Source organism: Lingula anatina, chromosome 6 (genome assembly GCF_051362555.1).
Source record: "Lingula anatina isolate TDL-2025a chromosome 6, LinAna3.0, whole genome shotgun sequence".
NCBI classification, from domain to species: Eukaryota; Metazoa; Brachiopoda; class Lingulata; order Lingulida; family Lingulidae; genus Lingula; species Lingula anatina.
In genome coordinates this window covers 8,994,947-9,022,031 of record NC_141772.1, presented here as the reverse complement: position 1 = coordinate 9,022,031, position 27,085 = coordinate 8,994,947, and the positions used below count along the sequence as shown (strand labels likewise).

The 27,085-nt window shown below is 37.3% G+C and overlaps 1 protein-coding gene and 1 long non-coding RNA gene across 4 annotated transcripts; one reads left to right on the top strand and one right to left on the bottom strand.

The window, feature by feature from the left end:
* Nucleotides 1-3,087: 3,087 nt before the first annotated feature.
* Nucleotides 3,088-6,273, bottom strand: LOC106150472 (uncharacterized). Of its 2 annotated transcripts, XR_001237128.2 has the most exons (4): nucleotides 6,183-6,273; nucleotides 4,317-4,461; nucleotides 4,016-4,065; nucleotides 3,088-3,711 (listed from the first exon to the last, which is right to left on the bottom strand). It is a non-coding gene; the product is annotated as an uncharacterized LOC106150472 (long non-coding RNA). The 2 variants fall into 2 exon arrangements; XR_015335281.1 differs by lacking the exon at nucleotides 6,183-6,273 and having other exon boundaries at nucleotides 4,317-4,509.
* A 2,783-nt stretch (nucleotides 6,274-9,056) lies between these two features.
* Nucleotides 9,057-13,274, top strand: LOC106150464 (uncharacterized). Of its 2 annotated transcripts, XM_087015522.1 has the most exons (5): nucleotides 9,057-9,190; nucleotides 10,109-10,184; nucleotides 10,457-10,588; nucleotides 11,101-11,312; nucleotides 12,438-13,274. In XM_087015522.1, the coding sequence occupies exons 2-5, from the start codon at nucleotides 10,130-10,132 to the stop codon at nucleotides 12,471-12,473; spliced, it is 435 nt and encodes a 144-aa protein (XP_086871648.1). In that variant the 5' UTR covers nucleotides 9,057-9,190; nucleotides 10,109-10,129; the 3' UTR covers nucleotides 12,474-13,274. The 2 variants fall into 2 exon arrangements, with proteins under 2 accessions (XP_086871648.1, XP_013378771.2); XM_013523317.2 differs by having other exon boundaries at nucleotides 11,101-13,274.
* Nucleotides 13,275-27,085: the final 13,811 nt, after the last annotated feature.

Genomic DNA, 27,085 nt, shown 5'->3' with positions numbered 1-27,085 from the left:
TGCTGTACAAAATGAGTGGCAAATTACCATTCAAAAGCATGTTTCTAGAACTCTAGTGAATGCAAGGCTACTTTTAGCTGGTTAACTCTATGAACAGAGCAACATGGTGGGATAGACGCCATTTGCGTTTCCAGGCACAGCACTGGGCTCATGTAGATTTTTACAGATGAGGCAGGGTTTGAGTTCCACCACCGCGATGGCTGAATCAGAGTCAGTAGGTTTCCAGACGAGTTACTGCACGAAGATTGTGTCACACTACAGTGACTTGTGGCCGTGGCAGTATCTGTGTATGGGCCGGTTTCCACTCTGGAGCCAAAACACTATTGGTGGCAATTGACGGAAACCTCAACCAGATAAAATACAGGGACATTTTAGAGAATACTTGATTGCAATTTGCAAGAAGGTACTTCCAGGACAACTTCATCCTGCAAGATGACACTGCCCGACCACACCATGCCCATGCAATAACTGCTTTTCTGCAAAACCAAGAGGTAAACCAGTTGCCTTGGCCGACGAAATTCCCCTGACATGAATTCTATAGAAAACCTGTGGGCATAAATCGCTTGCAGAATCAAGAGCTTACCCGTCCACCCTACAAATCGGCACAAGCTTAGGCAAGCTCTGGCTAATGCGTGTAACACAATACTGGATCATACTCTCAGAAACCTCTCTGCATGGAATGAGGGATCTGGTTGCAGCTAGAAGAGGCTGCACGCATTGTTATCAGTTTCCATTTTTCACATTTGTATTGATGATTCTTTTGTGTCAGAGAAAATCCTTACCAACTGATATTCTTGATAATATCGAGTTCATAAGAATGTAATACCTCGTTATCAGCTTTAAAATTATCCATGCGCTGTTTATAACGCTGATTTGAATATTAAATTATTATTTAAATTAAATTTTTGATGATGTATTCACACGGGTTGATTTATTAAAGCCATATCGAACAAGATAACAAGTGTTTTTTCATCCATTACTAATATATGGGAAAAATTCAAAGAAAATATGTTTGAAAAAAATCCATTTTAAATGTGAAGTCTGTACATTGCATCACATGAATTACTTGATTCAGCAAATCCCTCCATTGCATTAATACGGTAATCTTTTTTAAATCTAGGTAAAAGGGGCCATTTTGTGATCCAATATGTTTACATCCCAATGGCAGCGCAGTATTTAATTGCAAAATTCAATTCAGATTCGAATAATTGCTACAGTGTGACAGTGTAGCACTCATTGCTGATTTGATTATAGTGAAAATGTCTTAATCACTTTCCCGCTGAAAACATGGGTGTGGGCACTTCATATGTCATGTTTGCTTGCCTAGTTAACGTAAAAGCAGTTCTGAAGGCAGATTCTAACTATCAGCAGAAACAATAAAAGATGCTACTCGGACACGATTCACAAAGTCAGTGCTACCCATAAGACAAGACATCTGATTTATCACATTCCCTGACCCTGAGAACATAGGTGTAGACACTTCATTTGTCATTTTTGCTTGCCTAGTTACAGAGATACAGAAGTAAAACAGTTTTTCAGTAATGGCGATCCTAATTTGCATATTTAGGAAAATTGCGTAAATCTAATTCTAACAGAAACATCTTAATAATGTTCCTCGACCCTGAAAATATGGGTAAAGACACTTCATTTGTCATGTTCACCTGTCTAGTCCCAGAGATATTGCAGAAAATAGGAAATCTGGCGGCCATTTTGCTTTTTTGCAAATTAGACCGTTAAAAACACAAAATTTCGCTTGGGAACCGGGTAAATCGGATTCAGCATCCCAAAATTATGCTAATAAGCCTGGTTCCCAACTTTTACCCCAAAATGCCCCTACTATTCATCTTTTGTGGATATCCCACTAGACTACTACTGCATGTAGATTATAAATTATTTTTTCACGTATAATAATTTGATTTTTTCCTTATCCCCCGAAGTTGAAATGCTGTTTCTTATGACGTGACCTGTAAAATTCGTAAAACACCTTGTGTCATGCATTTTGTTTGTTAATGACATGCCAGATGTAACCTTGAGGCCTGCAGCTGTCACCGTTATAATCACAATATTTTTACTTCGTATTGTATGTTAGTCACAGGCTTCGTTTCTGATGTGAAGCGTGTTAAATAATCTGACACTGCAAGTCTTTTTTTCATAATTCCCTGCTGCTGTAAATAATGCTGGTATATAGTTTTCTGATATTTGTGTGTTGTTTTTATCTCCTAATCCCCTGAAGCTGAAACACGTTTTGCATGGATACGCTTGTAAAGACACATCATTTCATGTGACACCTTGTGTTATATTACATTCATTAACGACATTCCAGAGGTAACCTGGTGTCCTCCATTACCACCATAATACTGGGTGGAATTAGAACGCATTCAGAACAGCGGACTAACAAATCTGCGGATCAACTATGGTAACCGATTTAAAAACTTGCCTATTACTGATGAGACACTTTTATAAAAATAGATTCTCCGCGGGGATTACACAGAAAGCATTCAAGTTGGTCGGCCATATTTGATCCGAGGATCCGTTAGTCCGCTGTTCTAAATGCGCTCTTAGTGCACAGGCTACATTTTAATATTTATTTCTTCCAACTTCCATTAGCCTTTAAACAATTTGCAATAATTGCCTGTTACCATTCCCATACCCTCTGCAGTTCATTGGCGTTTAAGTAGATGTTGTAGGAGTGCAGTTTATTTTCTTGAAAATCACTCAAAATTATATATATATTGACTGCAATATGCGATATCTAAGATTTATTTCTGTTTTACATTGAATTTCGTGATTGTATATAGTTACGATTAGTATGGCATTTCACAGAAGAGTGGCACTCATATTTGAAAGAAATAAACACAAGGTGTACGTTAAAAATGTAAGATATGGCAACAGCGAAGTTAAAAAGGCTATGCTTTTGTTTTTTCTTGGTGTATCCCAATAATCTTTGGTATCTTTAATCTGTATCTTTCTAACTCAATATTTTTCTAACCAACAATTACGAGTCTGGATGCATGTCCTCATACCGCGGATAACACCAAGACAGTGGGTATAAAATAAAAAAGGATTCTCAATTCTCAAAGACACAAGTACAAGCAAGTTATCTATTTATTATACTTAAGAAAGCACAAGTTATTTCCTTTAAAGCACAGTACCACTTGTATTGTCATATTTGCCTCACATACATGTCCAGAGTGAGCGGAAACAAGTAACCAATCAGCGCACAGTGCCATGAATTCTACACGGAACAGGGTTTAGTCTCTTCCAATTATTATGAGAAGATAAACCAATCTTTTTCTTCCGATAATTGATCAATATCATTATCAGATAAGCAGCACTTACTTGAATAAGCACTTCAAGTATAAATCTCCCGATGGCGACTAAAGTTCAGGATTGCTGGCTAGTTTGTCGTGGCCAAGGCTTACGTATATTTCCAGAAGGAAAAAGCTAAGTTTCTAAATGTAAAAGTTTCAGTGTTAGTGTTTGTGCATTGAAGCCTAATTGATAGTATTTATTAAGTTACGTACTACATTTCTGGCATAAATTGCTGGCACGACTGTTAGATCAGCGAAGGTGTCGTTGGGTTCGTCTCGAGCGGTTTGTATGGTAGCAGGTGTTTGTAAATCACTCTCCGTCGATACCAAGTTCTTTATCCTGTTCATCTGATTCCTCTACAGCCCTCTTCATGATCCTCTTCAAGTTTTCATTGCCAATCTACACAAAAATTCAATGTGCTGTATGTCATTGTACGTGTTATACATATAACTATATTTAATTTAGGGAAGACACCTTTACTTTATCGCAGAGAATACAGAATATCGCAGGTTTCTAAAGAGTAATCTGATAGATAATCTGATGAGAAACATGATAGCTTGTACCCACGTTTTATCAAAACGGTCTGATATTAAATTGTTTCAGTTTTAAGTGATGCAAATATTAGTCTGTGAAATCTAGATACGCATAAATCTGTTAGTAAAATCAAATTGCTTAATTGATTAATTATTTAGTTCATACGCACCGAGTCAGATTCAATTGGGCGAATTTTACCATATCGTCGTCTTCTTCTTCCTAAACATTAAGTGTTAAAAAAGAAATACAAAATATCAATAAAAAATTGCTTTCCTCTTTATCATTTTATCTAACTGTCCGTCTACTTATTACATTGCAAATGCGATCCACTGTCTGTTGTTTAATATTGGAAAGCCATCCAATAGGCCACATGTACAACGGTAATCATAACATGTGCTCGTAAAATTTTTTTAAAAAAGTCATATTCTTTCACTCTCGTTTGGATGGCATGGTATTTCATTTCAACTTACCTTCCGAATCCGTGGACAAACTGACCACCAGTAATACCACCAAGAAGATTGCGACCAACTTGTTGTTGTTCATCTTGAGAAACTCGGTATGTTCGTATAACGCTGTTTTAAAAGTGGACTGGGTGGCAACAACCCCTTTTCCCGTCTTTTATATTTCGATGGGCGCAACGAACCGTAAAAGAGAATTCTATTTTATTTGTATCCTACTTAAAATTAATCATTTATGATTCAACGAACTTTGCTTATGCGTTATTAGTAAATAGATATTGTCCTTCTAACACACAAATTGTACATACAACTTGGGTCACTGATACATATTGATAAAAAATGAAGTAGACTGTATCGATTTTTTGGGCAAAAAAGCCCCTGATTACTATTGTAAAATCCTGTTGTCACCTCTTGCGCCTGTGAGAAAATTTGACCCCGTTCCCCTGCACTGGGTTTTTAAATCACCTGTCTTTTCTTATTATACTTTTCCCCAATGAAGTCACCTTACAAGTTAACTGTCCTTAACCACGTCACGTGCAATGATAATGCAGGTGTGCAGTCAGAAGTGGTTAGGCTCTTCAAATTGAAGTCGGAAACTCTTCACGTCAACTCCAGGGTACGTACGGGGGGCAGTGACGGCGAAAAGAGAAAGCTAAGAGGACACTAAGTTGAATCAGCATACAATTTTTTTATTTAGATTCTTAAAGAAAACCAGAAAGTAGTATAATTATGTTCACCATCTTCCTTCGTGAATCTTTCAGCACAATGTTGTTAGTAGAAAAAGTTTGGAAGCTCTAGAACAAGTTTATACGTTTCACTACCACCTTGCACGAAGTAATCTTATTTATTCTATTTCAGTCCAAACTCTGATGGATTAACCTTAAATGCAACCTTACACCTTGAGTGATCTTACTTCTAAGGATTTATTATTTCTATACATTTTTGCCCCACCCCAGTTGAACCAGTTATGGGCCACTGCTTGTACATAAAAGTTCTCTATTTGTTATTCCAGCCCAAACTCTGATAGGTGCAACCTCGACAAGAAATTCGACCCCTCTGCCCTACTTCTACACTGCATGAACAGCAAAAAATCAGCGGACACATAAAGATTAAAGAAATTCATTAACCTACATCCAATTTCCTATTCAATTTTTATTCCTACATCCAATTCCTACATCCAATTTTTATTTTTCTTTTTTAGCGAATTTATGCAACTGTGTATGTCAATCAAATTACTATTTCGTGTCAGTTAGAGTGATCAGGTTATACATACTTTCACCGGCTGAGAAATATTGTCCTCATTTGTTTGGTAAATATAAACTATGTGTCACATACCAGCACGATTAAACGTCATAATTGGTTAAATTGGGAAAGGCAAGAAACAGTGATTTTTCAATATTAATAAAATAGAAAATATATTTACACGCCGCGAATTAGATGGGCCCATTTTAGCATGTTAATTTATTGCAGGCATGCAGTCAGATTTGATTTGGCTCTAAAAATATATAAGACAAAAAGGGCAGCCGTGCCCTCCCCACCCCCCCCCCCACCCCCAGCCACACCCACTGCTCGATACATCACGTGACCAGTGGTAATAAAGAGAAACGTCTCAGCGGACACATAACGATTGAATCAATTTTGAATCAACGTCAGTTTTTTTTTTTATTTTGGAAATTTAGATTATTATTGAAAACCAAAACTTAGACGTAGTACCATAATGATCACCAACGTCTCTTGACGACTCTATTAGCAAAATGATATCTGTAAAAGAGTTTGGAAACTCTAGAACAAGTTCATACTTTTTGTTAACACCCTGCATCGAGTGATCTTACTTTCAGCGATTCATTATTTCTACACATCTTCATGAAAACAACTTACCGGTAGATATGTGTGACACCAGCTGGACTTGTTCTAGGCCACTGCTTTTACGTAAAGGCAATTTGTTGGAACTGGTTTCAATTGTCCTGTCGAAATAGGTGATATATGTCAAGGTCAAAACACAATAGGATATGCAAGGTAACTGCAAATAATTGGGAGTGCAATTTCTTCTTTTTTTCATAATGTATGGCCTACTAGGCGTGAAATAACAATTGGTATATACAGTGCAATTTTGATCTAGCAGAAGACAAGATTTGCGTCAAAAATCCTTTGTCAAAAGTCGTTTAACAGGAATCTGAAAAAAAACTTGAAATGAATTAAAGATTTGAGCATGCAATATTGCAAATGGAAATGATTTTGACATCAAACCGGATCATACTGCTAATGTTAATATCGAAAATATACTCATGAGTTATGAATAAGACCTTCATTTAACTTTCCCACGCTTCTAATATGAAAAGACTCTTCTCGCCACCCCAATATGTAAACCCTCTGATTTAATCTTATTATTTGTTGTCCTGCACCCGAGGGTGACATGGAGCGCGAGGGGAAACACCAGGTAATGTCAACCTGTCAACAGGCCAGCAACTGTTTATTATATACCCTAGTTCAAGGGACGTACATGTACTAAGTACCCGTTTATAACGGATGTTCTGGTAGCTTTTATTTATAGGCCTCAATTATTTTTGGACGATTCAAATCTTACGTCGACGTATGAGCTTCTAAACTGTAAATGAGCACAGTCCACATACTCAAATCCTATCTTATTTTCTGTGCCCTATTTCAGAGATTTTCAAATTTATTATCAAATCCTTTTTTTGTTTTTGTTTCCTTTTTTTAACAACTACCAAGGATGATGAGTGCTCTTCCATTATGGCGCTGACGACAAATGTAACTAATGCCGAGGTATGCGTTGCAGGCCCGTAGCCAGCAATTTCAAAAGGGGGGTTCTTTTTCTGAAAAAGTGGACCTTTTCCCATAAAAAATTATGTACCTAGATCAAATTTTACCCAGAGTGGACCTTTTCCCAGCTAAAGGGGCGAACCCCCCTGGCTACGGGCCTGCGTTGTTAATTGACCATTTAGATATATCCTCGATTGTGACAATCTCATCCGTTGCAATCTCAGCCGTGGTAAAGTCTCAAGCAGTCATTTGTCAACTTTTGTAAATGACCCATGTCGATCTGTTGTTGGTTGTGTCAATCTCACCCGTTGCAATTTTAGTTGCGGTGAAGCCTCCAACAGTCATTTGTGTGTGGATCAGTTGTCAATTAGGACAATCTCACCTGTTACAATCTCAGCTGTCGTAAAGTCTTGAACAGCTGTCATTTGTCATTCTTTGTAAATGGACCACGTGGACTAATCTCATCTGTTGCAATGATGCTTGTACCTGTACTATAGCATAGTATTGGTATATTCTTCCATTACCAAGTCATAGTGCCTCGCACGTTGTCGGGGGTGGTCAGGAGCCATGGCAGCGCGATTATGCATCTAACATGACTTGTTTTTGCTTAGAGGGCTCATCTTATTTCTCATAATAGTTGAACATTTTTCATACTTTATCAAATACGTAGGTACTGATAATTGATATATATTTTTATTTGTGTTTTTATTTCAGAATCGAAGCTTATTATTATTTGGGCATAACTTTCAATGTTTACATTTATTTCTGTGAAATTATTCTAAAATACAGTGTGAACATTTTCATTGGACTAATTTCCCAAAACACGGCGAGGCATTCCTTCAAACAGGTTTCCCAGTGTTTGGGCGGGAAAATATTCGACCGGAATATAGCTGGTTCAGAATTGCCTAGGACCAGTATACCGTTGATTCATGGTCACAGTTTCTATACGGGTGCATACCTGGCGATCTTAATACCCCCGGTAGCCGCTCAGTTCCTTATTTGGTTCTACAAGTAATCTGCAATCACAACTCTGTGTGGACTGGCATTGTCATCTTGTAGAATAAAATCGTTCCTGTGGTGTCCTCCAGCAAATGGGAGGCAGGAGGTTTCCAGAATATTCCGGCATTTGGTGTGGTTCATTTTTCCTTCGATGACTGCCTGTGGAGTTGTCAGTGGTATTGGCTCCAACGTGACTTTGGAACTAAAACAGATCCTCGATTCCAACGTCTTTAATCTCTATAGGCTGGCAAATGCTTCGTACCAGGCCTCTCCAGGAGGTCAGCGATCTCCAATTCGACCATATCGTTGGTACAGATCGCATCCGACCTCAGCAGTGGAAACCACGCCGTGGTTCCAGCGTTGTTCATTATGCATGTACAAAATACACGGGACAAAAATACCGGTATTTATCTTAACGCCACGCGAAATAATTAAAAATGTCATCAGGGTTATGGGAAATATATATATCAAATCAAACAAAGTGATTTTTGTGACTGCTGTCCATAGCCCATTAAATGTGGCATAAATAATTCACATGGGGCACGTTTACATTTTCCTGAGCGTATTTTATTTTCCTTTGTTTAGTTTCAACATATGCCACGTGTAGTTTATGTTGCTTCCTCCTATATTCTCACCTTTCATATCTTTGACTTTTCTGAATATTTTTTCAAGGTACAAGTTGATAAAATTTGGTGATAGAATAGTTTGAAAGCAGTTATTCATTATACATGTACCCATACAATATATTAAATTTTATTTTCTATATATAGTTTCATTATACACTACAGGTACATGTTTAAGTGACGCACACTTTAATATGTCAACATGCATGAACAATTAACACAAACATTCAGACCGGACTTGTTTTTGAGACAAGGGCATGTTTACGGTATTACAGTGTACGTGACCGTGACCCTCACCTTAAGTTTTAGTGTACCTGTGACATCTTAACTAGGTCAACCTTTTCGACGTGATGTGACCTACATTCCATAAATACACCGTGTGTCAATAGAGTCCGGATATATTGACGCTGTGTCATTACAACTTTTGCGCAGTTAGAGAAATCATTGGTCTTTACTGGACTGTTTTTGCCTTGTGGTTCTAAGGTGAGTATATTTTATAATTTAATGTATCTGTACACGCAACAGCATAATAGTTATCGCGCCAAGCTGCACTGTGCTAGTAATCTTTGCTGACACAAATACTGGTAGTCATACGCGTATATTTGATGTACGTGTCGTACCTGTCAACGTCTTAAACACATTACGAAAAGTTATTGTCATATATCGTGATCAAATACAGAAAGCTGATCAATCACATACTGTATTCTCCGCGACCTTTAAGAGATAAGAATATGCCAGCTTGTGGATTATATAGATCACTGTCAATACAGGTAGACAGCGTGCGGCGTTTTGACAAGGGTTGTTCTTGTTGCTCGTCCGTTGGGTTTTTTTGCTTCTCGCCTGTTGGGAATGTAATATGCCTGCATTCAGTTGTTAAACTGTAGGATCTTTTGTACCAATATCTCTTAGAAACTGCTATCTTCATGTATCTACATGTAGTGTACTGGCTGTTACAGGGAATCGCGGGGAGGGTGTTTGCACAGTTTGATGTATTGGAAATGATCATAGGCTTAATATCAGGTCAAGAGAGAGAGAGAGAGAGAGAGAGAGAGAGCATGTTATGTACTCATTTTATTAAGATTTATTATTTTCAGTAAAATTGCTTTAAAAAGCAAAAACCAATGTTAAATTCAGATTCGTATTAATGTGTGGTGGCTCATCCTCGCGTATACAAGTAGGCGTAATACTTATTAAAAGATTGTTCCGCATTCCAATGTTATTAGACGTATTCACCTATAAACTGTCAAAAGTGCGATAAATAAATGAATAAATAAAAAACTGGTTCGGCGATGTTTTCATCGAAGACTGCCATCTTTGTAGAATTACAAAAAAAAAAAAAAAAAAAAAATTAACATATTTTATTTCAGATTATCTAAGAACATTATATGTTGCTGATTTTAGGTATCCAAAGAAATTTGAACAATGTCAGCCAGACAGGTTTTGTCAATATTGTTGTTTCTCACCATCATAAACGTTGGTAAGTAGCATTTCAATTTAATTCAAATTGGAATCGATTTTCGAATTCACACATTTTGAGTATGTTAATAGACTCTTCATTTTGCTTAGTTGCGTGTACTTGAAGCCTAGAAAATTAGTGGGTCAAATTTTGCTTTCTTTTTATCCCCTTTCATGCTTTTGATTCGCCCATCCAATATCTTCTGACCTCTTGTCTGTCTGTTAATCTGTCCACATTTTTATCTATCTGTCTGCCTGTGAAATACTTAATCACATAAAATGGTCTCTTTACAGCGTTTGCGGTACTGTGCTATCATTGCAACAGCCGTGACCACCCAGACTGTGGGGATGACCCTTTCAGTGGACTTAACCTGACCACGACCATGACCTGTGTCCGATGTAAGAAGTGGAAACGATTACAAGATGGTAAGGAGTCCATATAGAGAATAGATCACAGTAGATATGTTTTCGTTGGTTTCACGATTGTCGATATATCGAGAGAATGGGGTTTGTACGGTTTATAAGATGGTGTTATTGGATTTCTAACAGTCTAATTTGACAGACTGGGAACGACGTATCCTTCTGTCACGTGATTTGTCTGCACAGTTGTTTGCAGTTTCCTGCCAATTGCCTGGCGTTGCATATCCAAGCACATGTACGTCTTGGGCGTCTGCGGTTGTCTTTCGCTGGTGCCGGTGTGGCAGGAATGGTAGTCCTAGGAATGGAAGTTGAAGGTCCCATATGATCATTACAGGTTAAGATTGGTCGTACATGTAGTGCTTGCTCTTACGAAAAAGTCATATAGGATCTGTTGGCTCATGCCTTTCAACAGCTATCTCTGAACTTCCAAACGTCTGAAGCCATTTCACTATATATATATATATATATATATATATATATATATATATATATATATATATATCGGTATTCACTTTCAGGATCAACATATATCGAACGTGGCTGTGATACTTCAGGAAGATGGTCATACATAAACGGCTGCTTATATAAATACAAAAGTGGCAGCACTGCGTTTAGCGGATCCCGGAGTGGACCAAACACAGGCGCCATGCCTTGGATCTCGGGGACCGAGAATCACGAATGTTACTGCGATACTAGCCTATGTAATCGAGGCTCTGTCCTCCACACTAAGGTCACCATTCTAGCGTTTTTCATCAGCGTTTTTGGTCTGTTCTAAGTTAATGTTCATTTTGTATATAACCTTCATAGTGTTGTATGAGTACATGTACCGGTGTTACGAAACTGAGGGTCCGCGTAACAGAAAGTCTGCCCTTCATATACTGTAATTACAGTGGTGAGGGTTAGTCTGACCTAAGTGGGTCAAAATCTAGGGCGAAATCAAAATCTTATAGATTCATCTTACAGGTGCAAATAATGGGAAGCGAACAATCTCTATCATGGTTGGACTCTCTGTCTCCCTACACCGGCACATGTGTACATATATGATTTAGGGCGCATTCCCATAGATTTTAGATCGATCTATCCCTGTGGGGAGTCTCACTAGATTACTGTCAGATAATCCGGCTTAAATGTCCGTCCCGCCTACTACAAGGTGTAAGGGGGTAATTAAAACTTCCGTGCCTGGTCGGCTGACTGCAATTTAGCGTGAACCCCCAGGGAGTTAGGTCGATCTAGTAAGATCGATCTAAATCTCTGGGAATGCCCTCTTAGACTAATACCCCAGTGATGGAGCTGAAACTTTCTTGTTTTTGTACTTTTATATGTTACTCAGACAAAAAGATACCAAGATAACAATTGAGCCTGGTGATTTATTTGTAAATAATTCAATGACAAACATTTCATATTATTACTGATTTGTGGAAGGGGTGGGGAAGAGTGTACAACTGTTTTGGATATATAAATCAAAAATTCAACATGTGCAGCGTGCGTCGCAGCACATTTAATCCATTTGATACTGAAGCGTTTTATGGGTGCTACCTTGTCCATGTATATAACCTCTGATTTTTACTACTTAAATGTAAATAACGTACGTAAACACACGAATTGTAAATGCAAATATTTTGTTTAGTTTGTTGTAAAAATTGATAAGTAGACACATACATGTACAGTGAACCTACATGTGAACTTTGCCATCGCAGCCTTCTTCTTGGAAAGCATTGTCACTACCAAATACTCGTACACGCACCTGTACCGTTGAAACTTAGCCTTTTTTAACGTTATTGTACACTGCTACAGCAACAATTATTATTATTATTATTTTATTTTATTTTATTTTATTTTATTTTTATTTTTATAGGAAATTACAACGGAGAACAGAGAAATAATCACATAGTTAAAGAGATAGCAACTGCTCGTATGAGATTCATGTAGAGGCATAGTAAACATCTCATAGAAGCGGGTATCGCAGTGATTCTTTAATAAGTTGTTGCCATCAGACCACGTGGACCTTCATAGGAGGTTATACCTCCGTAATATTCTCTTTAGATATTATTACAAAAAATACAAACTTTTTAGGAAAAAATAATGGACTAATTTTGAATGTCGGAATTGATTCATTAGCCATTGGTGAATATGGGAAAATTGTTGTTTACCCCAGAAAATCAATTTTGGGGCCAAAACGAACAGTTGTTATCCCTTTTAATACATTGTTCCTAGGCATATACATGTAGAGCGTATTAGTTTTGTTTCTCCCTCAGCACAAATCACATAGTAGGGAGTACTGATGTTCTACTGCCTATCCCCCATTGCGTTTGTTGAGATACATGCAAGCAATCAAGCAATGGCAACAGCACCTGTACCATAAAGTGCTTTAGGTTTTCATCGACACTACTGACTTTGTTACTTACTTAATCAATGCAATTGAATGTATGGGTTCGCATCAGATAGACATAAGGCAGATTCTCGAGCTGGTGTGCTTATGATACGCTTGTAGCGCTAGTTTAATTGGTATAACGGTCATATTTTAGGCAATTGCAAAAGGCGTATATAAACGAATGTGATCCATATGTTAAGATAATAAGTAGATTTTGCTGTAATACAGTATTTCCAACCTGCTATAATGGTAGTAGGGAGCCACCAATACACGAGGCTGCACTGTAATAAGCATCCTAAGAAAATAAAATATTATATGCTTTGTGTGTGTTGATGTGCTTTAATACAATTATAGCTGCAGTAATTATGCTGTTTTGTCACAGGTAGAAGGAAGATATAAAAGAGGCTGGTGTGTGTGTGTGTGGGGGGGGGGGGTGAAAAGTTAGGGACGCACAAACGCGCGTGCGCACGAACACACCGACAGGTAATTTATCTTATAACAGTTTTTTCAATATTTTGAGCTCATGACATCTCATTACATTTTACTCTTAAAAGACATACCAGGTAAGCGTAGGCATTATAATAGATTGTATGTGTGTGCTATAGAAGCCATTATATAGAATCAGACCTGTCTCCGCACGTACAGTGTACTAGTATGGTGATGACGGTCTTTTTCTTTCTTTGGGGACAGACAATAAGTCAAAAATCCCTACTATCTTATTTGGAAATATACATTTCTATTGTCAGGTTTTAGGCTAGAACAATTTTGGACATCTACTGCATTTTCGGTGCGCAAAGAAAAAGAGGATTAAAAAAAGTCCACAAAAATCTTAGAGAAAAGAACCCTTCAGAAATAAGATCACTTAAATTAAACGTATTACAGGCAAATAAAGAAATAAAGAAATAAAGAAATAAAAATTAAAATAAAACGGGAGATACTTTTAAAGTACAGCATCTTCTTAGTAAGCGCAGAGATATCAAGAAAGAATCGGCATAAGAAAATGCCATTGCTAATAGTGACGTGTTTGCATGTGAGGCAACAACTATTTTTTAAATATAAGATAACCCCTGATATCAGGACCCTCTAAAACAGTATACACAATTAAGGTATATATATATATATATATGATTCTGTAACAGACTACAAGCGGACACTGTGAATGTGGTAGTTGGGTCGACCCACACAATTGATAGGTCAGATATTATCAATGAAATGCCTCGAATGTACAGTAAGCTACATGTACGTGTATCTGTTTACCTTTTATTCTTATCGTGCGTTAACCATTATCATTACCTTAAACTTCGTCATTTTCATGAATGAGGAGTTTCATATCAACTATTGAAATTTTGCTTTTTATTTGTTCGAGCAGAAAAAGAGCTTAGGTGATCCTTTAAGCAGTTCGAGCACGTAAAGGTGTTAATGTATTGTGTTTTGGTCTTGTTTTCGTCGGGGAGATAACATGCGCTGAGATTCTCTCTTCTACCCTGTAAGGTGTTGCCTGATTGTATAATGCTTAATGTGGCAATAAGTACAAATGCTTCTAACATCTCAGGTCACTTAAGTGCAAAGAAATAAAAACGCTCTTGGCCCAGGTGGCTTGGAGCAGGGCTGGACATAGCGTTTGGCCGGCTGGAGGGGTCTCGATGCCAGAACAAAACAAAACAAGGCAACTCCCCTCGCCGCCTTGGTCAAGCACAAAGGGTGAAAAGTTGGCGCTCCCTAACCAAGGACTCGTGGGTCGTTAAATAAACAGTTAACCGTGTGGAAAGCGTTTGGTGGTTCTCTTTGATATAAAATGGCACTTTCTCTCTTTTATAGCCTTGCACACGCTTGGAAGGGTATCTATAAAAAGAAAATACACATGAAAGTAAAGGGTGATACATAACCTCGGAGTATGTAAAGGTTTTTGCTGTATATGATTATGCAATGACCTCACTATCATTCTTCTAAAAATAATCGGACAGCAACAAAAGATGATTGAAATATTTGCGCGTCGGGTCAAAGGTGGTACTGGTGGCGGCCTTTCTTAGAGTTTCAATATTGGATATCAAAATAACGGGTCCTAACGCTGCACCGAAATGTTACGTGTCTGTGACGTGTAAGAAAAACTAAAGCGTTACCTGGGAAGCGTGTTTATCGATGTCTTACGTAAAATGGTAGAAAGGCTACAGAATTGTGTTATTAAATTTAGTGATAAAGGTCTTTTTTTCTTTGAGGACAGATAATAACTATAAGTCAAAAATCCCTATTATCTTATTGGGCAATATAAATCTCTAATGTCGGCTTTTAGAATATTTTGGAAATCTAATGCATTTTCGGTGTGCAAAGAACCATGCATCAAAACAAAGAACACACGCAATTTTTGATTGGACCAGTTATTTTTATTACATTTTGTGCACTGCGTAAACCTCTAGGTAAACTAGTTTTTACATTTACTTTATCTCTTTGCAATTTGGTATGACTTTTCTGCTTCTCTGCAATCTAAATATCTAGTTCAAATCATAATTTTGGCCTATTTTTTCATAACATTTAATTTAACATGGTTTTACTTTAATAAGTTTAAAAAGTAATCCCCGTATGATACCATAAGCTTCGTTTGCCATTAGGTCTAGACATTACCATTTGTAAGTAAGAAATAGAAACTCGATGATGTTTCCCATTACAATAAATTACACATACTTCAAATCTCCTTTTTCTTCTTCAAATCAAATTTGAATTGAAAGTGCATCATCTAACCTCAATGCGACGCATTAATTTCATTATCCCCACACATTAATTTCAATAATAACTACATTTTATTTAAGCTATAAAATATCACGCACAACCAGCAATAAATTAGGATGAAAAATCTAACACAGAAACAGCACATTAGGTATATCCACTCATAAATTTTCCGAATGGGCAGCAGGCTCGTTTCGTGAAAGGGTCGTAGGTTTTGACGCACCTGAATACCTCCTATTATAATCGCTTTGTTGGGAGCAAATGAGACCTCTCTATTCATCTGTCTGTACATATTTTCAGTCACCGTATATTGCGCCATGGTAATGATACGTCCAAAACGGTAGAGGCATAACCATGCCTGCCTTAATCAAAAACGGACAATGTTGCTGCTTGTTTGAGCTGAGTAGCGCCGTTGTTTGCATTTCACCAACACGATTTTCCTTGTATTACAATGCGCACAAAGAAACAATAACAACCGCTTGCTTCTAACTTTGAACGTAAGTTGCCGCAAAATAAACACGGTCGCAGCGTTCTGAATGAACATTTCATATTACTGTGGGGGGATTTAATGGAATAACCCCCATGAAAAGGGCCCGTGAGTGAAAATGTTAAACACAGCGTTTCGGTTTGTTTGACATTGGTTATAAATAAGGGTACCTTATTATGACAAATATTTTGATATTTTGAAAGGTTAGTGTACCATGTCATAACCCAGAAACATCAACGAGTGAGTATTGATACGAAGACTGGAGACGTGATAGAAAATACAGTGCAAACTTTGTCATACAACGCATGTGCCGCTTATTTAGTTGAGGCTGTTAGATGTTACGTCCATGATAACATAGCTTATGTGTTAAGGTATTTGTCACTAAAGATTTCTGCTTAATAAGTCATTGCACGGTGAATTTTGTGGAGCAATTCCCACTTAGATATTAAGCACATTAAATAACAAGAAATGTTAAAATTTTATGGTAAAAATTAATCGTTTGGAAAGAGCTAGAAAGTGCTTTGACTTAGGTGATATGACGTTTTGGAAATAAAAACGCTTCGTCTCAGTTGAAATGGTTTACAATGTCACTATTTTTACGCGATTGAGAGCTGGTGAAAAACCTATTTCACCATAAAAAATATTAAGTTGAATATTTGAAATGGATTTCTTATAAAACAAATAGGACAATGAAAAATAGAACATCACTAAATCCAAAAAGAAATAAGAAATCCCCCTTTCGTCGCTGTGTTTGACTGTACTAGTACATGTATACTCTCACAGAACAAACAAGCGTAGCAAACAACGGTAAAACCAAGATTCCATTGTACTGGTGTCAATGATTTCCGAGTGGTGTCATTGATCTAACAGTCAGAATGAATATCGCATGATCTTAATTCCCAGCGCACTGCACATCCTATCATGAACAGAAAAAAAACAGAAAAATAAAGAAATATTTACCCCCCCTAATTCTTTCATTTTTGTTCTAGGGGCGAAAAATTGAGACATTATCAAAATTTAGAAAAGAATTGCAACTAACGGTGAACACAAGACCGCAGATTCTCTACTGATGTCAATGATCGAACGGTTAATATCCCGTAATCTTACGTCTACGAGGACTCCGCGAATATATTAGCATGGGTATACAGTCAACGTTCTCCGAAAGAAATACGCAAGGATAATATTTCACTGTTATTGATTCACCGTCCACTTTTTCTACCACTATGGCGTACATCTGTAAAATGTGTATGATATAGTAGAGTTGATTTAGACGTGTTGACCAAAGTGGATTTCAATTAACACCCTGTCCTGCGGCACGTTGCCCACGCAATCAGTCACATGATGCAAAACTGTTGAGTGATGGCTCGGTAGGCATGCTTTAAACAAAATGGTTGAACTGTTATCACCGTGTTTTTAGGAATTTTTATTATCATAACTGTCAGCGGTTATATTTAATTGTTATGCGATTTTGCCTTATTGTTTGTCATAAGATCCAGTGATCACAACAAAATATACGTATGCGCAGCAGTGTCAAACCACAGGCCAAGTATCGATTTAAAGTAGCTGGTATTGCATGAGAGTCATTGTCAAATTGCACGACTATAACAAGAACGTATTTTTTACATTGCATGGCTTGTATCGAATTAATGCCTCTACCTTCCTACTTCAGATTTTTACACGTTTTTGATGATGGCAATAATACGGACAAACTGAAAATGCAAATAAGTCTCGTTAAATCTTAAAACTTAGATATGAGATCAAATAAGATATATTAACATCGTACTGTTGCAATTGATTGGATTGTCGCTGACCTGACAGCTATACTTTTTACTACTCATTCATCACAAGTCACATTATCTTTTAAGTTAAAATCTGGGACAAGACAGTTTTTTTTTTTGCCAAACCACACGCAACCTTTACTGTACATTGGCACTTCTTAGAAGAACACGATGTGACATTGCTTTCCTTTTCGACAAAATATCAAAACCCGGAAACTATCTGAAATAAAGCGGTGTGTACGGTTTCAGAGCGACCGTCTTCGTTTTTCTTCAATAAAATCCATATTCCTTGTATTTTTTTCTTTTACGGCATCTTAAGCAAAATCAGCAACTTATCCGACTCCAAAAATATTATTTATCCCAAAACAATCTTGTTCTACACTGAGCAAATATATAAATCCCCATGTGAATTATTTATGCAATGTAATGGGCTCCGGACAGCAAGCTGTAGGTATACTGACAGCATGGACAGTAATCAGTAACACATTGAACAACAACATTCACCTTGTATAATTTGATATATTTATACAGTAACCCATAATGCTGATAAAAAATTTAAAAGTAACGCGTTTAATGGGGGCGGTTTGTGTTTATGCTCAGTTTATATAGACCCACCTTGGAAAAAAAACACTTTGCTCACCCAATGATCCACAGAGCTAGCTAAGAACAACGGACTAATCACGGTACGTTCCAGCCACGCGTCGCCGGGGTGCTTCATGACGATCTGGTGTCTCCTTCAGGCTCTGATTGGTGCCCAAATGCCATTAAATATCACGACATTCTGAGCAACAATCAAAATATGAGGAGATGGTGGTTTCTAGGCACCCACGACAGAGGTCCTTGACGCTGGTGACATGGTGAAAACTTTACATCAGCTGTTCCCGAAGCCGAAGACTCAAAGATAAGGGCGCTGATAACATCATTCATAAACATCATATATTGCACAAAAAAAAAAAAAAAAACGCTTTTATGCTGGTTTTAGATTTTCAATGCAACCCACTTAATGCATAATGTAAAATACCTTGACGAACTCGTAAACTTGTCTCCTTCGAGTCTATGCCTCGGTTTTGTCTTTTCATTACTATTAAATGCTGGGAGTTTAGTCAGCAATTTGGACAACTGGTTAATAGATTCGCATATTTCACCCTCACTGCGTGACTACCCTGACAATAACAGTATAACTCCGATGGAAATTCATACAAGCTTTGGTTTTTTCCTCCATGTAAAAATTACTCCGATAGAAATTGCAAATTTTGTACATCACCGGTTGATGTTTTGCATTAAATCACAGACATAAGCGAACTTGCACACGGGTTTTCTTTTCAACCAATCAAAAAAAAAAAAAATGAATGGCAACAGCAATAACAACAATAAAAAAAAAAAAAAGAATTATGAAATGCAATATATGCACCAGTATATATATATATATATACAACAACCACTGATGTACCCTTTAGTAACTTGTACAGTCGAATAAGCCGTATTAAAATACTTTGCACTGAGGTTTACATGTCTATATACAGTACTTCAAGGGAAAAAAAGCACCAAAAGTATACCATCATCTAACTGTTTACCTTGTATCTGGTTCGTCTGAACACATCTTTGTACTGCAGAGATGTTAATGCTCTGCAGTAGTCTCCTTTCTGTTGATGGTTCTGGCAAAGAATACTGATCCTACACTTTTCTTCCCGTATTTATAGCAACCCAAAGTGCACAAAGAATATTTATATAAACATGCAGGGCGCGCGATCACGTTTCTCAGCACAGAACAAACATACATGCACACGTTTTTACAATACGTAACACACTGAAAAAGAGATGGAAGAAGCGTGTGTATAAGATTTGCCACTGTAAGTTAGTCGTCGAGGATCCCGCGGCCTCACGTGACGCAGGTTCAAACCTCAAACAACGAAGATCACGTGTCACGGGAGCCGACTGACGTTATGAAATGTATTTCTGTCACACTGAATGTTTGTTTATCGTTTTCAAAAATAAAGTTCCGCCTGTGAGTCTCGTTACACGTGAATTATATAACCGCTATGGATGGTTCAAACTGTTTGAAATTCGGATCTACGTGAGTCCTGAAATAGCTGTTTATTTCAACAATGACACGTTTTTCTAGCTTACCTATCGCAAGTTGGAACAAATTTAAAAAGGCATATTTGCTTGTACAGGTTGAAATGAAAGGCGCATAGCGGTACGTTTTTTTTTTCCGCAGTTGGTGCATTCCAAGTAAGAATTCACCTGCGGGGTAATTTGGTTATCTGACACGTGACCACACCTTACTGGTCCACAAAAAAGAAGAAGAAAAGAAAAACCGTACATCTGAGACTTAAAGACAAAACCTGCTACATGTACCTGGAGAATGGATGGCCCACTGCTGAGATCAGAGAGACCACGTTTGAAATCTGCATGGGTACCTTCTACAGTTCTACGTCAGTATAGCCATAGTGTTTATTTAGGAGACCCATCCACCCACGTGCACTTGAACTTACACCGCGATGTTGATGTCAAAGTTTTATCTACAGAAGTAAACCCGAAAACCACTGGATGCGACCACTCCACGGGTCCTTATCGATGCTATAGAAAAGAGAGTAGTTTGGTTTTCATTCCACGGTTGCCAATACGAGCAAATATTGACACGACATCACTTTATCTGCCTCACCTTAACTTGGTGCTCTAATAATTAACCTACATTGCAGTATACAATATACTTAAATGCATGCGACTCAGCAGAATATACCGGTATTTTATGAAATGTAATATCTCCCACCACAAAAAGGGTATTTTTCTTCAACCTCATGAAGTCAAAACCAAAATAGAAAAAGGGACTCACAGGTTTATTAAATGCCCAGGTAATAGCATCTTATGACGTACCAAATGGGCACAACTGCGCTATTACTAGTACGTGTAGGTGCTACTGAGTACTTGGATTTCCAAGCGACAGATATAGAAAGAAACCGCATGACGGGTCTTAACCTTACTTACGTTGGTGCTTATATTACATCCTACACGAGTCATGAAGACCCTTACCTAAGACAAGAAAATAGCCACAGCCTGCTTTCTGTAAAATCAGAGAACTAAACCGACAAATACTTCCACTCAAACATCAGTCTGTCTACCCCCCTCCCCCATCCGCAGCAGGGCGGCATATGCAGGCCCCTATATGACACATTTCTACTACTTACCTACACACCAACAACCTGGTATTTTTCAACAGTCTCTTCACCACTGATTGGTAATCTGTGAACAATACAAGACAGTACCACTTGCCAGAATGAGTGGCTTGTTGCACTGGACCTTGTTTGGGCTGCGACGAACCTGTGGACGTCTATTAGTACATGTAAATTGCAAGCAGTCGTGAATTTCGCCACCTATAGCTCACTTGCGTCCTGTCTTCATATAAAAGCGTCATATTGGCACACTGCATTACACTGATATTCATATATACATACAAATGTTCAATCTGTACAAATGCTGGTGATAAATACGCAATGATAAGCGAATATGATAATTCATTTCGCGCCCCAGATCTTCAGTGTGGTCTCACTTTCAGTAAAGCTAAGTGCGGAAAATTATGGAGAGCGCCTGTCAATAACGAGGTTTTGGAGCGGAGGGTCAGCAACACGTGTTGACAGGGGCAGTATCTAGCGTAATATAATTAATCTGCGCGTGATGCTGATTGTTTATCGATGAACTTTGGTCAAACCAATCGATAAAATGGTCAAGGATCACTCTCGGCTGACCAGAATGGTGGGATGAATAGCTTGTCACTGGCATTAACATGTGCGTGAGTGACTATTCTGACAGATCTCTCAGCTGACGGCGTCCACACGCATATCAGTTATAAAAGCATGAATGGCGTAGAATTAACAGAGATTACCACAAATTAAACCGTCGTCTATATTAGCAATATGCACTCATCAAAACATGATGCTTTAACAGCTCTCTTTAAAATTGGACCCTGGCTGGCGCTTAGGCCTCTATCTATAGACACGTGTATCAAAATTCTTACAGTTTTGCATTGAATTGCTTTGTTTCACATGGGATATTCTGTCACGTTATTATATGGACCAAACCATCCCAAGAGGAATGGCTGTTTTCTTATGTTTCTGAATCAAGTATATGTATACCGAAAAAAAAATCAATTTTAACTGCGTTATTTTGCCGTTCTACTGACATGCATATTTTTACGACTGATTATGATTGTCGCACACAGTACAGAAACTTTGTTTTTCACTCACGAAGTGTACAACCGTCGCGCTTGATAAATGTAAGTCACGGAGTGTAAATGAAAGACATGAATAGGTACAGAACCAATTTAACCGAGTTAGTATGTAGATACATCTTATAAAACGATGTCCTTATTCCCAGCACTTCATATTTGAGCACTTAAGTCTTTCAGAAAAGGCCATTTGAAACGCACGCGAATTTATTCTACGGATAATTTGAGATGTTAAAGGATTAAATTGGAAGTTATTCCCTCTGACAGCTATTATCAATTAAAGGGGGTATTGGGTGCAGACGCATAGACAGACTTAGTTTTTTTATGAATTAAAAGATAGTGTTTCTCTGCTATTTCTTTAATTGAATCACGAATGACTTACTGTTCCATTTGTTTAGCAATCACATGAAGAAAGATGCATCCGTCACGTAACCATGTAATTTCAAGGGATATTGTGAAGATTTCGTACACCCCATAGCGTCGGCTGTAGTTTCTATCCTTTTTCGCCATAACTACTCACGCTGAGTGATGGCAGGACTGATGACGTAACTTCCTGGCCTGGACAACGTAATGACGACACCAGGGACAGAGACGTCGCTCTCCTGCACCTAGCGACGGGGCGAAGGTCAAGTCCGTTCAGCGTGAGCGGTCGGCGAGAGTTAACCAATCACTGGTTGTTATCTCCGGTGTCGTCCTTTCACGTGGTGCTGATGTCAAATAAAGACTTCACTGTATTTCTGACGATTCCTTAACTAGTCAATGTCCCCAGCTGGTAAAGGTGGCATCTTTCCAAGATGGGTCACTAACCTAGTACCATCCTTCGAGGAGACTCTTCTGTTTTGTGAAAGAAAACGACTCTCACCACTGTGACAATATTAAGGACTTAGTCCCTTACGCGTTTATTTTATTAAGTCAGTCATCAAGATTGCGCCATTCATTGATAGCTGACGAAGCTGATTGAAGGTCACGTAGTTAAAAACAGTCAAGTGAATAGTCCCTAAATCCTCCATCTCCCCCTCTCTCATACATGACGCGTCCCTCTCTCCTTCACCACTCAAGGTCCGGCTCAGCCACGTCCTTCTCCCCCGCCAACGCCGAAACAAGTGAAGTATGCACTGTAGCTTGGTGCAGTCTTTAACAGTGACCCGTCATCTGAACTAATTCGATTTGTATGCACCCTTTATACGGCGCGTTACACGTGGTTTAGCCCGGAATTCTCAGCGCTGTGTCAATCGAGTACAAACCAGTGCGTTTAATGGGCTGGTCGCCTATAAAACATAGGATAATACCGGGGTGCAAGAATTAATATTTGATTTATACGTTCGTTGTGGCGGTGTTGCTAACAATTGGAAGGGCATTAGCTGATTAATGCCATATTGCAGATATGAGCAGTTGACTTATTATAGTTACATTATGGGTCTGCATGGGTAATATTTGGCTCACAAAGAGGGTTGCTTGATGAAATAGGTTTCAAAATTAGGCGGGAACTTTTTTGTATTCCTACACAATGTTGTACACAATGTTGAGATTTGAAATTGTGATTTGTTTTAGGTGATATTGCTCAGTATGAAAATTATTAAAGTCCGATTGATTATTCGTCGGTCTGAAAATATTGTAATTGTAAAAAAAAGGCGCTGGGCGGGACAGTATATATGTAGTTTGAGGAGAATTTGTTTTGGTCTAACAATTACGTAATAAATTAAAATATGAAATCAATCAAAGTAACAAAGCTGCAAAGTAAGAAAGAAGACTTCTGAACAAGAAAATGAAAAGATAAAATCCGAGAAAATATTTATTCATGTGGGCATTTATAAAGGTTTATCATTTTCACAAATAGGAATGCATGCCGAGCTCCCTAAAAAGGAAACATAATCTTTTGCTACAAAATTTATGGGTTTTTTTTCCTAGTTGAACGTTTTTTATATAATTTTGAGATTTTGAAACATGTGATAACCTTGTTTTCAGAGCTTTCTTAGGATTAGAAAAAAATAAATTAATACATCATAAAAAATGATCAATTCAATCTTCCTGATATAAACTATAAGTATAGGCCCAATGTTCGGGTACGCTTATACTTTTCTTAAGAATAAAAACCTATCTTTCAACATGTAAGAATTCTGTAGCTACATGATCTAAGGGAAGAACTTCTCAGCCTATAAAGAGACCTCTCCGTGTGTCACGTCTTAACGATATTCAAATGTATACAGGGATGTAAAGACAATGACACGTCCCTGATTTATGTGCGATGCATTTAGCGCAAACTGAAAAGAAGGAGTTATGTGTTGATTTTAACCGGATGTTACTTGTAAAAACGCTGTCCTGTAGACATTAAATTATGAATGATCACCTGATTGTTTTGCCATTTTTACTAATCTATTTATTTGTCAAGAGTGCTTTTCTTTTTGTGGTGCTCTAAACAATTATCTGCTTAATATTCTTTTAAAAAGATATCAAGTAGTAAAACATTTAAATGTGATATATTTTTGGTCTTAACTAAATCCCATACCGACAGTAAACAGTTTAATTTTTAATTTTTTAATTTTTTCGTTTTGACTACATATAAGTAGTTGGAAAAATTAAAAATTAGAAAATAAAAGGTAACTATATCAATTGACAAACTAAATATGTTACCATGCAGACTTGATCCTATGAAATACTGAAAAAAAAAATGTTAAATCTATTTGAGAATAATGGTTCCCTTTTTGAACACCTTGCACAATTTTATTTAATTTCAGGCAGCATATATACATCCACCAATGTCACAAAAGAAGGAAAACCACGTTTTTTAAAAATATTTTTCCGTTGTGCACTTTTTCCAAAAAGAACGAATCACTGCAGAGATAACTTAGGTAGACACAGTACTGTCAGGCTATAAGTTCAATTATAGTCACATAACTCAGCAATGTTCATAGGCGGCTTTTGCTAATAGGACGGGGAGGGTGGGTGGATTATACTATTAAAAACATAGAACATTAGTCAAGGACAACGTTTTATGAAGGATATGTAGGATGGAAAATAAGTTATATTTTCTATCTCGTTTCGCTACAGTAGTTATTAGTTTAAAGAGGGTGCTAAGGGACAGTCACGCGCCTGCTGCCCTTCTCACCCCCCCCCCCCCCCCCCCCTCACCCGCCTGCCTTCCCCAGATAAGCCACTGATTTGCTGCCATTGTTATTATGTCCTGAACTCTCACGGAAACAAATTTCCAATTACTGGTAACATGGCATTACTCACAGTTTCATATTCAAATCAGCACAACGTGTCGATAATACCGAGGTAAAGAATACATGAATGAAAATATGGCTACGTGATGAAATATGCTTATTTGAATTTTTGCTAATGGTGATAAATTACGCTTTTCTTTGTTAGTAAGATGTACAGTTGACGCCTTATTTGGTCTGTAGCAATTTGGTCGCTCTTCCGTATCCCATAATATATATTATTTGGTTATCCATGTAATGCATAAATCTTTAAGTAGGTCAGAACATTTTAAATTTGTGTTTTATGTGTGTACCAGATGTGAAGTAATTGTTCATTTTGATAGAGGAAAGATGATTCTATAACAATGTTCTTCCTTTGTTAACTGTCAACCTCCTTTTCTTATATATATCAACTCCAGTATTATATCCCAGGTTTATGTATTAGACACTGGCATCTTGGTGCTTTACAAAATAAATAAATAGATAAATAAATATATAAATACATGAGTGTATGGAAATAAGATTAGTTAAGATTAATTTAAAAACATAAATGAAAGTAAAAAGAGGTCTATTAAAATAGATTGAGATGAGCTGAAAAGAGGGGGTTTATAAAAATGCTACAAACACCTACCCCGTATGTATACTAAATTGATAAAAATTACTTATATTAATCATAGTGATAAGTACAATTTTGGTCTTTTAAAAATTGCAAAAAAGTAGCATTTTTAATATTTCAAAATCATACACAATCATACTTGGGAAATCCTTATTGTTCTTTTATTGAGATTTGTACCCGGTTGACCCCCGATATGTAAATGTGTTGGTCACAAGCCACTTCACACTGGGGTGTGGAGCAGGACCGTCCTCAGTACTTTGACACATTGATTTATCTGGCACATATATTTGGTAAATATTTTCCAGGGTAATTAAGTGACCTTGATTTTGTGAGTATGACTTTTTTTTAAAGTAACATTTTTAAAATTACTTAATTCCAAAAATCAAAACCATTTAGAGCAGATCTATCTATCTATCTTTTTTAACTAATGAATGAATATATCTTTTAATTTAATGAATGGATTTGAAACAGTGTACCCATACCGTGACATCAATGTTCACTTGTAGAAGAGCAAAGACAAAAATAAATAAAAAGAGCATGAAAACACAAATAGCTCAAACATGTGCTTCATTTAAAGTAAGATCGATCACGTAAATGTTCACAATAAAATCATATTTGACCCTTGTACACACACACACACACACACATACTTGTCTATGTGTACCAACCGAGGACATCAGCACAACACCATACAACCGAGGACATCTTATTCCTTGGTTAAATCAAAATAAAAACATTCAATTTAGGGTAAAATCTATTCGAGTATGAATGTTATAAATTAATTTTTTATAAAAACTAATTTTTTGCTGACAAGAATTTTACATTCTAACCGAGGACACACACGGACACACACACGGACAGACACTACACATTACAACCGAGGACATGCATGCATCTACATGTAATAATGATTGTACTTTTAATGCAAAGCAAATTTTATATAGCGTTACTTTGCAGCAATTCACATTTTTATGAAATTCTTTCATATTTAAGGTAAATTCCAAAATAACACCAGAGGTGATGATTAAATGAACAGTTATACAATATTTAATGCTGGGCTTTGCCACTTTTTTAGAATTGAAGATTATGAGATAAAACATCAATT